This window comes from Suricata suricatta, chromosome 1 (genome assembly GCF_006229205.1).
Source record: "Suricata suricatta isolate VVHF042 chromosome 1, meerkat_22Aug2017_6uvM2_HiC, whole genome shotgun sequence".
Taxonomy (NCBI): Eukaryota; Metazoa; Chordata; class Mammalia; order Carnivora; family Herpestidae; genus Suricata; species Suricata suricatta.
The window spans coordinates 189,417,202-189,430,812 of record NC_043700.1 but is presented as its reverse complement, the minus strand read 5'-3'; the positions used below and the strand labels follow the sequence as shown (position 1 = coordinate 189,430,812).

Here is a 13,611-nt window from a genome sequence, read left to right as displayed (position 1 = left end):
TCATCTCAGGGCGCCTGGGTGGCTCAGTTGGTTAAACTTTCAACTTCAGCTCAGGTCATGATCTCACAGTTCGTGGGTTTGAGCCCCGCGTCGGGCTCTGTGCTGACAGCTTGAGCCTGAATCCTGCTTCAGATTCTGTGTCCCCCTGGACTTTCTCGTTGCTTCTCACACTTGAGAGACAGTCAGGCCGTCATTCCTCTGAATCGCCTCCCCTCCCTTCTGCTTCATCCCTTCGCAAGCTCCTCTCCGTATTCTGGGACAGGGCACATGTTGCCTCCTCTGTGAAGCCGTCCGTGATTCCCTTGGGCAGAGTTGGTCTCTTTCAGCTGTGTGCTCACACACCCTCCCTCCCGAGCCTCTGTGACAGCAGATGATGGCTATTTCCTGTGACTGTGGCCGCACAGCTGTCTCCCACACTAGACCGGGAGTTCCCAGAGCCCGGGGGCCATGTCTTATTCACTCCTTATCTCTGGGGCCCAATATAAGGCCTGGACCAATCTGTCAGTCTGTCTGTCTATCATCTCATTATCTATGCATCTAACCAGCAGTGCAGCAGCTACCTATGGAGTGGTTCCCAGAGGGACTGAGGTGAGGGATACGGCCCAGAGTCAGAGAACCGTGAGGTCACTCCTCAGCCTGGCACTCAGGCAGCTCCATGCCTTCAGATTTTCCTCTACTCTCTGTGCCTTCGCCACCTTGTCGCTAATGGTGTAAAAATACCACACTCCTGCCTTGTGCTGAATCGAGTCTGGCCGTGTATGCATCTGGCACATGCTAGCTTCCATGATTTCTCTTATGAATAATGACGACAATGATCTGATGCTGACCATAATCTGCCAGCCAGGCCCTGTGCTCCCTGCTGGGGAGAGGGGTGGACAGGCCAGCCACAGCCCTGGGGTCCCTGCCCTCAGCAGTTAAACCCCAGTGAGGAGAGCAGGCATTAAGCAGGACCACCCCAGAAGGAGCCTCGGATTCCATGTGTGCAAAGTGGCAGGTGGATGGATGGGCTGCAGACGGGGTTTGGGAGGACAGGACCGCTATTGTTCATGGAGTCTGTCCGAGGCTCCTTAGGACTAAAGCCCAGCCTCACCCTCCACCCCCACTTAGAGCACTGGCCTCTCCACTGAGTAATGGGTTCAAGGTGCCTGCTTTCTGGGAGGCTTTGGACCTCCAGCCTCTCCCGTGCCCCTTCTCCACCTGAGCAGGCTGTACTCAGTCTCCTGTAGCCAGATTATCTGACTCCAGTGGCCTAAGAATGCAGGTTTCTTCTGTTTGGCCCATGAGAGGCAGTTTAGCCTATGGTTCAGGACACAAACCCTGGTGTCACCTGGCCTGACCTCAAACTCTGGCCCTGTCATTTAAGAGCTGCATGAAACAGCAGTTTGCTTTAATTCTGCTGCCTTAATTTTCTCGTCCATAATAGGGAAGATAAGACTATGTGTTCTATACAGCACAAAAACAGACACTCAGATCAGCAGAACAGGATAGAGAACCCAGAAATGGATCCACAAATGTATGGCCAACGAATCTTTATCAAATCAGGAAAGAATATCCAATGGAATAAAGACAGTCTCTTCAGCAAATGATTGTGGGAAAGCTGGACAGCGACATGCAGAAAATGGGAACTTGAACCACTTTCTTACAGCATATACAAAAATCAACTCAAGATGGATGCAAGACCTAAACATAAGACAGGAAGCCATCAAAATCCTTGAGGAGAAAGCAGGCAAAAACCTCTTTGACCTCCGCCACAGCAACTTCTTACTCAACGTGTCTCTGGAGATGAGAGAAACAAAAGCAAAAATGAACTATTGGGACCTCAGCAAAATAACAAGCTTCTGCACCGCAAAGGAAACCATCAGCAAGACTAAAAGGCAACTGACAGAATGGGAGAAGATACTTGCAAATGACATATCAGATAAAGGGTTAGTATCCAAAATCTATAAGGAACTTATCAAACTCAACATCCAAAAAACAAATCATCCAGTGAAGAAACAGGCAAAAGACATGAATAGACACTTCTCAAAAGAAGACATCCAGATGGTCAACAGACACATGAAAAAAATGCTCAACATCACTCATCATAGAGAAACACAAATCAAAACCACACTGAGGTACCACCTCACACCTGTCAGAAGGCTTAGCACCATGGCCTATCTGCTGACTAATGGCTTCCAGGTGTCTGCCTTCTGTGAAGCATGGGACCTCATAGGAAACAAGAAATGCTGGCGAGGATGTGGAGAAAGAGGATCTCTCTTGCATGGCTGGTGGGAATGCAAACTGGTGCAGCCGCTCTGGAAAGCAATATGGAGGGTCCTCAAAAAACTAAAAATAGAACTACCCTATGACCCAACAATTGCACTACTAGGTATTTATCCAAGGGACACAGGGGTGCTGTTTTGAAGGGGCACATGCACCCCCATGTTTATAGCAGCGCTATCGACAATAGCCAAAATATGAGAGAGCCCAAATGTCCATCGACAGATGAATGGATAAAGAAGATCTGGTGTATATACACAATGGAGTATTACTCGGCAATCAAAAAGAATGAAATCTTGCTATTTGCAACTACGTGGATGGAACTGAAGGGTATTTTGCTAAGGGAAATTAGTCAGTTACAGAAAGACAAAAATCATACGACTTCATGCATATGAGGAATTTAAGATACTAAACAGATGAACGTAAGGAAAGGGAACTAAAAAAGAATGTAAACACAGAGGGGGACAGAACATAAAGGACTCTTACATAGAGAGAACAGGATTGCTGGAGGGGCTGTGGGAGGGGGTTGGGCTAAAGGATAAGGGACGCTAAGGAATCTACTCTTGAAATCTTTGCACTATGTGCTAACTAACTTGGATATAAGTTAATAAAAGACTGTGCATTCTATAGGGCTGTTACAGGACTCAGTGAGACTAACATCTGGAAGCACTTAGCACAGCACCCCGTGCGCTGTGGGTCCTGCTCGTGTGCTGTGCTTGGGCACAGGCTTCACCCCAGGGGTGCCCCACATACATCAGTGACAGGTGGCAGAGACGGGGCCCTGCCCTTTGGGGCTCACACTGTACAGAGACATGCAGGGACATCAGGCAGCTGTAGAGACAGGACAGCACCTCGGTCCCTCTAACACAGCGCCATTCCCTGGGGGCTGAAACGACACATTTTGTTCTGGAGCCTGGAAGTCCAGGATCAAGGTGCCAGCTGTCAGTTGCTGCTCGGGGCTCTCTTCCCGGCTTGCAGACTCGGTGACTCCTCACGTGGCAGAGACTGGGGGCTCCGGTCTCTCTGTTCCACTTCTTGTAAGGACACTCATCCCATCACGGGGGCCCCAGCTTGGTGACCTCGTCTAAAACTGTCTCCCCTGAGACCATCCCATGGGGATTAAGACTTCAACATACGAATGGTGAGGGGCCCTAGATGGGCACATACAAGCGGTGGTGAGTGGGCACCTTAGGAGAGGGAGTCTGTATCTTCCAAGGGACCTCGGGACCCCTTCACTGAAGAAGTCCTTCTAAGCCAGGGCTTGCGAGGAGACCCAGGATTGGCCGGGCAGGCAGAGGGGGGCCCCGCAGGTGTCAGGAGCAGCGTGCCTCAGGGCCAGGAGGCGTGAGAGTTCCCAGCACCGTCCGCTCGTGCTGTTTGGCACGGCTGGACGGGAGCGGCAGGCCAGAGCAGGTCACACCAGGCCGAGAGGTCAAATGTCATCTTCAGCCCACGGGCCGTGTGGTCACCGCCGCCCCTCCATGTGCAGGAGCTCCAGGAGCTGGAAAGGAAGCTGGAAGAGAAGCTGGTGCACCAGGAGGCCGCCCAGCTGCAGCGGGCGCTGGCCAGTCAGCAGCAGTGGGCCGGTGACGGGCCCGGGCTCCTCCACGAGCACGAGGACACGGATTCTGACAGGCAGGTCTCCGCCGTGCTGCAGCAGGCCCTGGGCAAGGCCCAGAAGTTACTGGAACACCACCAGCAGAGGTGAGCCCAGCGCCCGGGGGTGCCGCGTGGTGCCAGTCCCCTGCAGGCTTGGGGGCACCCAGCCTCCCAGGTCTGCTGGACACGGTCCCCGGGTTGTCACGCTTCCATCTCAGGGCCCTCTGGCTCCCAGACGCCAGCTGCTAACTCAGCACACTTTGTCCCTGACCTCTTCCTGTGTATACTTTGTCTCACTGAGCTTTTTAACTGAACGTATTTTTTAAATGTTTTAGTTTTAAATAATCGGAGAGAGCTCCCCATAACTGTGACAGTCTGCTCCTGCTTCTGAACAGTTCTGTTGTGAGGGCTGCACTCCACGTTCTTTTTTAACAACCGGCCTTTGCCCGTGGCTTTGAGAATTCTTGGAAGACGTAGTTGTTAACAGCCTCATACTTTCCCACCGTGAGTATAATACTGATGTGGAGAAGACGGGGCACGACCTATAGACGATTCCCTGTGTGAGGACGCACACGCAAACATGAATTAGAAGGAAACAGACCAAATTGTAATGGATGTGACTCCTGAGTGGTGAGACTGTGGACGATTTTAGTTGATCCAGTGATGCTTTCCTGTACACACGACATCAGAGTGCAGCTCCGTTCCACCGGGCTGAGTGCGGGAGAGGGGGCGTCTGTGACGTCGGAAGGAGGGGTTCGGAGGTGTTGACCTGATTTCCACCAGGATTTTTGGGTACATGATGCCCTCGTGCGTCTCATGCTTCGTGGGGGAAGTCCCAGGTGGAAAAGGATTTTGGCGTGAGTTTGGGTTGTGCAGGGTGGGTAGTCAGTGCCGCCCCTCCATCAGCTAAGGGACCCTTGGGCAGAGGAAGTAAGTCAGAAAGCCTGAAGAGCCTCCTGTGGAAAGGCGCCGCCATGTGGTCAGAGCCAGGACCAGGCGAGGAGCCCGGCTCTGGGTCCGCTTCCACCCAGGGAACGTGCTGGGCTAGGACCCCGGGTCTTGGTCTCCCTCGAGCCTGACGACTAATCCTGAGGCTTTTCCAAGTAGGACCACAGATGGCCCAGCAGAGCCACCGAAAAGCCCCCCGCCCCCCTGACCCAGAACGTCTCCCCTGGAGCAGCCCTCTGTCCTGGTGGGCCTCCATAAGAGGTTATTTGCGAAGTGCTCCAGGCAAGAAGAGGTTAAGCCTTTGTGGCCATCTCTTTCAATAGACATTTTTTAAAAATGTAGATTAGATTCATGTTAACATGTATCTGCTTTTGAGAGGGGGAGCGAGAGAGAGAAAGAGCATGCAAAGGTGGGGGAAGGGCAGAGAGAGAGGGAGACACAGAATCAGAAGCAGGCTCCAGACTCTGAGCTGTCAGCACAGAGCCCAACATGGGGCTCGAACCCATGAACTGCGAGATCATGACCTGAGCCGAAGTCGGACGCTCAACCAACTAAACCACCCAGGCACCCCTGGCGATCGTCACTTAAATAACTCGATGACTATCTCCGAGGGTCACATTATCACGTAGATTTTGTCTGTGTTCTAGCTGGAGGGAGGAGCGAGACCAGAGCGTCGTGCTGGAGGATTTGCTGGAGAAAATGGAGTTTGACACCTTCTCCACCTTGTACAGCCAGGTGAGGACCCGCGAGCCGTGTTCTGGGCCAGCCCTTGTCAGCACGTCGTGTCACCTTTTCCTCCCCGTGCCCATGTCCTCCCCTGTAGCACGGGTAGCGGGGGTGACAGTGGCGACGGGGGAACTGCTGCACAGATTTATGACAGGCGCCTGGCCCAGGGCCAGCAGGCAGAGGACATCCCCTCGGGCACAGTGGCGGCGGCAGTGACAGTCGTGATGACCGGCCGGTCAGCTTCTTTTCTGAGACTGAATGGCCACCCAGACATTGGGGTCTTCCTTTACTCAGTCTGGCACAAGTGTGACATGCCCAGAGTAGGCGCCACCAGGAGCAGAGCTGGCCAGGAAATCAGGTTTTACTCCTTTAAAAAAATTTTTTTTATTATGTTTATTTATTTTGAGAGAGAGAGAGAGAGAAAGACAGGGTACGAGTTGGAGAGAGGCAGAAAGAAATAGAGACACAGAATCCGCAGCAGGTTCCGAGCTGTCAGCACAGAGCCCAACATGGGGCTCGAACTCACAAACGATGAGATCATGACCTGAGCCGAAGTCGGACGCTCAACCGACAAGCCCCCCAGGTGCCTCCAGGTTTTACTCCCTTTAAATGCTCTCATCTTCCCACTGCACGCTGCTTCCCATTCCCTTGAAAGCAAGACGCGTCCTTATTAGTTCACGGATAAAACGGGAAGGGGATGCTGCTTGAGAAATGAAGGGCGCTAACCCAGTGAGGCAGCAGCTTCCCTGGGCTGAGGGCGGCCGGGACCCCATCTGCTTCCTCGCTGAACTCCTCCCTGCCCCCCCACCCCCCCGCCCCGCCACGGCTCCAGCGAGACCACAGCCATCTCTACACAAGCTGGAAATTTTCTTCATCACATAAGGCATGACTTAGAGGCCACTTAACTTCAGAGACCCAGACATCCTCTGAAGAAGCTTCGTTCATGAATAAATAAATATTCACTGTGCTCCTAATAAGCATCAGGGACTGTCTTGGGCACTGGGATTTCAGCAGTAAACACGAGAGATAAAGTCCGTGCTCACAGGAGCTGGTATCTAGAGGGGAAAGCAGGCAATAAACAAAATAAATGCATGAACTGAATAGTACTTTATGTGCATTATGATCTCATTTTTATAGTTTATCCATCCATCATCCATCTACCTGTCCATCCATCTATCCATCTATCCATCCACCCATCCATCCATCCATCAGCCATCCACCTGTCCATCCATCCACCTACCCATCCATCCATCATCCATTCACCTGTCCATCCATCCATCCATCCACCCATCCATCCATCCATCCGTCCATCATCCATCCACCTGTCCATCCATCCACCCGTCCATCCATCTATCACCCACCCACCCATCCATCCATCCATCCATCCATCCCCCATCGTCCATCCATCTACCCACACATCCATCCAGCCATCCAGGTAGCCACATATATGTCTAGAAAGATGCTTGAAACAGTGCTTGCCTAATGTTGCTGATAATCCCTTTTAGAGAACGGCATTTGGAGGAATTATTTTAACATCAATCTTTGTGCCTTTCTGCATTGCTTAAATTCCCTAAAATAAGCAACACTTATTTATTTATTTTTTAAAATAAGCCTGAGGGGCTCAGTCCGTTGAACATCTGACTTTGACTCAGGTCATGATCTCACAGCTTGTGAGTTTGAGCCCTGCGTCGGCGCCTGCTTCAGATTCTGGGTGTCCCTCTCGCTCTGCCCCTCCCCTACTTGCACTCTGTCTCTCAAAAATAAATAAACATTTTTTAAAAAGCAACATTTATTAAAAACAAAGACAAGGTTGGAATATGCCAAGATCACACACAACAGAAATCCACGCAGGAAGGAGGGAAAAGATTCTGGGGCGAGGGAGGCAGGAACAGTCCCAGTGAGAAGGGCGGCGGGGGGACGGTGGCAGAAGCAGAGGTTGGCGGGACACACTTTGAAGATGCAGGAAGGGCCGTGAGCCAGCAGAGGCGGGCGGCGAGAACCTGGGAGGGGCAGGAAGATGTGTAGCCCCCCTGGAGCCTGAGCAGGGGCCCCCGTTGACATCCTGACTGGAGCCCAGTGGAAATGACCTCAGACTTCTGTCCCCCGGGCTGCAGTGTTGTTTGGAGCCGCAGTCTGTATCTCCCCAGTGTGGGGACAGTCCTGCACGCGCTGGTTCATTTTGTGCTCACAGAATCCTCCTCTCTAGGTGTTCCTGTCACCCCACTTTAAGTTAAGGAAGCCGAGGGCAGAGAGAAATACAGTCACTGCCCAGGACGCACAGTGTCCTGTCCGTGCAGTGGGGCAGGAGGCCCACTCGGGTTTGCCAGAGTGCAGAACCCATTCTGTCTCTCTCTCTCTCTCTCTCTCTCTCTTTGATTTTGAAACAATTTTCGGGACGCCTGGGAGGACCAGTGGGTTAAGCATCCGCCTCTTGAGTTTGGCTCAGGTCATGATCTCGTGGTTCGTGAGATCGAGCCTCAAGTTGGGCTCTGTGCTGATAGCGTGGAGCCTGCTTGGGATTCTCTCTCTCCGTCTCTCTTGGCTTCTCTCTCTCTATGTCTCTCTCATAATAAATACACTTAAAAAAAAAGATAGGAAACAATGTTAGATTCCCAGGAAATGCCAAGCTAGCATAGAGAGCTCCAGTTCCCCAGCCCTTGTTTCACTCGTTTCCCGCCATGGTTGCATCTCACAAAACTCGGACAGCATCAAAACCAGGAGACTGGCACCGGTTACCAAGTGTGTGTCTGGCTCTGTGCCATTCTCTCACATGGAAATTCCTGTAGCCGGCCCCACGGTCAAGACGCAGAGCCGTTCCCTCGGCACAGAGACCTGGCTCGTGCGCCCCACGCCCCAGCCCCCACCCCCGGCAACCACCGAGCCCTTCTCCATCTCTGCATTTTGTCAGTCCTGGAAAGAAAGATGCACAACACCTTACAGGCCGTGACCTGTGGCGACTGGCTCTTTCACCAGCATCCACCAGGGGTGGCCATGACGTAAGTGAGGACCATTCCCGCTTGGCCCGGCCGCGGCCACGGAGCAGGGGTTCAGAGCATCTGGGAGGCTAGATGAAGGTTTTGGACACCACATAGATTCTTCTTGACAGCTCGGTGAATTTGGGAACGTGCTTTTAAGACTGAGCTGCTAAAATATGTATCTCCTTGGGACAAGAAGTCCTCAGACCGTCATCCATTAACACGCGTTGCCCACCAAGGTCAGCGCGGTGAGGTCACCAGCTTCCCGTCAACCCCTCTAGGAGCTGAGACTGGCGTCCTACCTGTCCAGGCTGGCGATGGTGCCCACGGGCACGCTGCGCCGGCTCCTGAGCGTGGCTCTGCCCGCTGCCTCGCCAGCCGAGCTGCTGGCCGCGCTGGACTCGGGCAGCCAGAAGCATCCGGACCCCTCGGCGGAGAATGATGGTGGCGGGGAGCAGGCCGATCTGGGCAGGAGGGGGTGAGTGCCGTATCCAGGCTGCTTTTGCAAAACGGGGTGAGATTCCTTGAGGGGAACAAGTGGAGGGAGGAGGCGAGCCCAGGTCGGCACGTTGCTCACGGAGCGAAGGACACCCAGACCGGGGCCCGCCATCCCTTCTGAAGTCACGGTAGGCCTAAGTCTTTCATCCAGACTTTTATTTTCATCGCCAGTTTATTGTTGGAGTGGAATCTTAAGGTGCTTCCCCCGCCACAAGGGCCACATACACACACACCAGTGTAACAGTGCATGGAAGGAAAAAGAAGGAAAAGAAATAGCGGCCGTTAGCATTTTCTTTCGGTTCTTTCTCCAGAATGTGTTTCCTTACGGGGTTTTAGGAGCGTGTTGGGTGTGTGTATGGGTGTGTGTGTGTGAGTGTGCACAAACATGGAGGAGTATAGGCCCCGCCTCCCGTTCCTTCTCACTCTTGTCCACGTAGAGACGTCATTCTGTACAATCATGAGCATGCCATATTCTCTGCTGTTTTATTAGTTTATGTTTTTTAATTTTTTCAATGTCTTTATTTTATTTTGAGAGACAGAGCAGAGAGCGAGTGGGGGAGGGGCAGAGAGAGGGAGACTGCAGAATCTGAAGCAGGTGCTGGGCTCCGAGCTGGCAGCTCAGTGCTTGATCGGCCTTGAGTGAGCGGCAGAACGATGAAAATGAGCCCTCCCTGTCAGCCCGAGGCCGCGTTGAGGGATGGCGTGCCTGTGTGCCTTTTGGGATTGTGGGTCACTGGAAGAGTCCGTTTTTCTGGATAACGTAAGACACTGCCTTCTTGCCTTCAGGAGGCACCGGGGCTGGTGGGAAGCCCTGGAGAGAAGACTGCGGGGAGAGCTGGTAAGCAGAGGACTGGAAAAGGCGCTCTGGGCCCGCGGGAGGAAGGAGAGGTAATGCTGGGCTCCGGCTCGGGTGCGCTGCGCCGGGGTCGGCGAGCGCCTGTGAGCGGGACCGGGAGGGAGGGGCCCCGGAGTCACCGGGGAGGGTGACCCCAAGCGCACCCTCATTCCTTCCCGAAAGACTACAATCTTGACTCGGAGGACTTAGTTTAGGAGCTGAAGATAGGGGCACCTGGGTGACTCAGTCGGTTAAGCGTCAGGCTTCCGGCTTCGGCTCAGGTCATAATCTCAGGGTTCATGGGTTCGAGCCCCACATTGGACTCTGTGCTGACAGCTCAGAGCCGGGAGCCTGCTTCCGATTCTGTGTCTCCCTCTCTCTGACCCTCCTGTGCTCGCGCTGTCTCTCTCTCTCTCTCTCAAAAATAAATAAAAAAACATTAAATAAAACATTTTTTTCAGGGAGCTGAAGATAAGCCTCTAGCGGTCAGTGGGAGAATGTTCTCTTACCACTTATGAGCACTGTAACCACTGTACTTATTTTAACCAGCAGCTGTTTTCAGATGAGACGTCATTAGAGAATCAGTCTTTATTGCTATTCGGACTTTATGGTCTACAAAGCGCGCTGCTGTCTTACGGCACAGAGCCTCCCAGCCTTCTGGAACGAGGGGGTGACAACCCGGGCGCTCAGGGAGGTGGGAGGAAACGGTGGCCACGGGATTGGGGACCATCCGGCTCACTCCTAGGCTTCCAGGCCCGGCGGGGATTTGTCCAGACCATCAAGCGCCTTTCTCTTTTAGCTGTGGCATCCGCACACCTGGACGTCAGAGGGAAGTTGGGGGCAGGGTGGTTTTCGATTGCTACGAACAGTTGGCCGAGAACATCCAGGGTTTCCTCCTAGAAAAGCTTTGGGGAGAGAGTGACGCCAGGTGGATTCGTAACAGGCTAGAAAGTGATGATATGCAGTGTGTGCTCTGCAAACAGTCGATGTCCGCGAGAAGTGTGTGTCCTGAGTCCCGCCCCTTCTGGGATTTCTCAGCTGAGGCAAGGGGGCCGAGGCCAAGCTTCGTGAGTTGTCCGTGATAAAAATCTTGGAGCCATTGACAATAGTCTGGATGTCAGAAGTTAGTCCCATAGAACTTAGATCAGAATTTTGAGCTCAAGCCAAAAAAGTCAAGTGCAAGCTGTATCAACGTCAAGTGCCCCACGAAAGGAGCAGAAGTCGGTTCCTCCAGATTAGGATGGGGAATTGAAGGCACTCCCAGGCTGCACTGATAGAAGTGGGGTGAGGACAGCTCAGGAGAAATACTGGCCCCACCCTCCTACTGCCCCCAACTCGGCTCACTCTGCTAGCCTTGGCCCGGCCCAGAGGCACTGGGGAGCCATGGCAGGAAGGGAGGCTGGATCACTCAGAGCTGGGCTGGATTCCTTGCTCAGATTCGTACCAGCTGCAAGGGCAGGAGGTAAGGGTGCCTTATCTGCCACATCTGTCCCTGAAGGGCCAGCAAGCCTGTCAGTGACCTCCAGGAGGTGATGCCCGGTGGCATAGCCTCATTATGGACTGTGTGGGCACAGAGAGAACCCTGGGGCTTTTAGGTGGTTTGGGGCCCTTAGAAGGAGTCCTGACCATTTCAAGAGCATCCAGGGGCAGGACCACTGGTGGACAGGATTCCAGCCATCCTGTTATGGGACATCCCCCAAAGTGTAACTCTTCTGTTCAGGCACAGTTTGCCTGACTGCTAAGTCTTGCTTTGCAATCAGATCTCATCGGCCTGCTTTTCATATGAGGCTCCCAGGCCATGATGTCCTGGTAAATGTTGAATAATTGCCGGGGGGGCAGAGAGTCGGGGGGGGGGGGGGGGAGTTCTCCTCTGTAGCGTGTACCAGTTTCCATGCTGTCCCTCCTCTGGCCAGGGCTGTTGTCAAGCTCACGACAGGATGGCAGGCTCACAAAACTCCTGCAGACTTCACAGTGGTGGGTCAGGAAGAGTTGTCTGCGGACGCCACTTGCCCCAGGCTTCAGCTAATTTCAGGGACAGTCTCATGATCACAGGGGCAAAGTCTTCCATTGAAATGACACATGATTGCGGGCACCTGGGTGGCTCAGTCGGTAAGGCGACTGACTCTTGATTTTAGCTCAGGTCAAGATCTCACGGTTTGTGCGTTGAGCTCCTCACTGATAACACAGAGCCTGCTTGGGATTCTGTCGCTCCCTCTCTTTCTGCCTCTACCTGCCTGTGCACGCGTCTCTCTCCTCAAATAAATAAACTCTTAAAATGCATTCATTAACTAAATGACAGGTCCTGACTGAGGACCTAAGGATCCAAGGCGGGGAGAGCGCCATCAGGACACTCAGGAGGGTCACTTACCAAAAACGGCACATCTGACCTTCTGCCCTTTCCCCAGCATACTGTGGAAGCCCTGTCCCCCTCTCAGAGAGAGGCTGGTATTGCCGGGAAAAGGAAGCTGGCCACACCTGTCCCTGGAGCCCATCGGAGAAGCGGCCGCCGTGCCCATCGTAGGGGCCGAAGCCATCGATTTATTGAACACAGGCGAGAAGCTCTTTATATTCAGAAATCCGAAGGAACTGGAGATATCGCTGCATGCTCCTCCCAGGAGGAAGAAGAAGAACTTTCTGAATGCCAAAAAGGCCACTTGGGCCTCAGGCATGGACTAAACCAAAGGAAAGTTCCCAGGAGTCTGAAGACAGATTTGTTTTCTCCTGCCCACCTGTGTGTGTGTGTGTGTGTGTGTGCGCGCGCACGTAGATAGAAATGGCAAACGCAGAAGACACAGACACCCCCAACATCCACGATTTCCAAGGACTCAGTTCAATCTGGTCTCCTGAATTTCCAGAAGGTTCTCTGTCCTCAGCATCACAAGGGACATGATGAGACACAGGACCAGCCTTAAACACTTTGGTGCTACCGCTCTGAGTTTTGAGGAGACCCCAGCCCCCAGGTTGTACCCCACACCGCCTGGCTGCATGTGGGCTGTGTGTCCAAGTGAGGCTCTCTGTTTCTGCACTTTGTATTTGTGACATAGTCTATTTTTATCAAGCGAACATTTGATAATAAATTACCAGGAGCTCTTCTTGAAAATAAATCACACAACACTCTTCTTGGTGGAACTCGGTTTTGCTTTAGGTAGAAACCATTTATTTTTAGTTACCTCTTGCACGCTGTTAGGTTCAGCAGAGATCTGCCCTCAGTCATGCCAGTGGCCAGAGAACATGCCAGCCCTGGGGTAGTCGGTCTCCAACTCAAATTAGAGTTATGCCCACCTTTTGCAAATGAGGGAATCCAAAGGCCAAAGACGGCGGCGAGGTGATGTGTGCGGGCTCACAAAGTCAGTAACAGAATCGGGGTACCTACACTTCATGGCGCCAAATTCTCGCCCCTTTCCCTGGACCTGATCAGTGGGCACATTTGTCAGCAGAGTGCCCACGGGTCCTTGTGTTGCACAGAGAGCTTGGATCTGCCCTCACTCCCTCTGCCGTCACAGTGCGGTCAAGCCAGTGATGTGTTGCTGCAGCTGGACCGGCTCATCGCATGAGCTTTTCTAAGTGCCAAGCAAAGAATGCAATTGCAGCGCATCTTTCCCGAGGGTAGGAAATGATGGAGACGGGAATCCTGTCACTAGGCAGGGGAGGACAAGGGATCCGGATGAAGCGTTCGCTACCTCAGAGTCGCTTCTGCTTCTAGCTATTTCAGCCCACTTCCAGTCCTCACTAGCGCCCCCGAAAGGTGGGCACCCAACTCCCGTGTTAGAG

General features: G+C 53.0%; 1 protein-coding gene across 1 annotated transcript in view; it reads left to right on the top strand.

The window, feature by feature from the left end:
* EVC2 (EvC ciliary complex subunit 2) overlaps positions 1-12,611 on the top strand; it is a 122,721-nt gene extending 110,110 nt beyond the window's left edge. Inside the window, exons 22-26 of the mRNA XM_029952439.1 lie at positions 3,749-3,963; positions 5,454-5,541; positions 8,789-8,985; positions 9,792-9,893; positions 12,246-12,611. Of these exons, the coding sequence (XP_029808299.1) occupies positions 3,749-3,963; positions 5,454-5,541; positions 8,789-8,985; positions 9,792-9,893; positions 12,246-12,516 (873 nt within the window). The 3' untranslated portion in view covers positions 12,517-12,611. The remainder of the gene's footprint in view (positions 1-3,748; positions 3,964-5,453; positions 5,542-8,788; positions 8,986-9,791; positions 9,894-12,245) is intronic.
* The last annotated feature ends 1,000 nt before the right edge of the window (positions 12,612-13,611 follow it).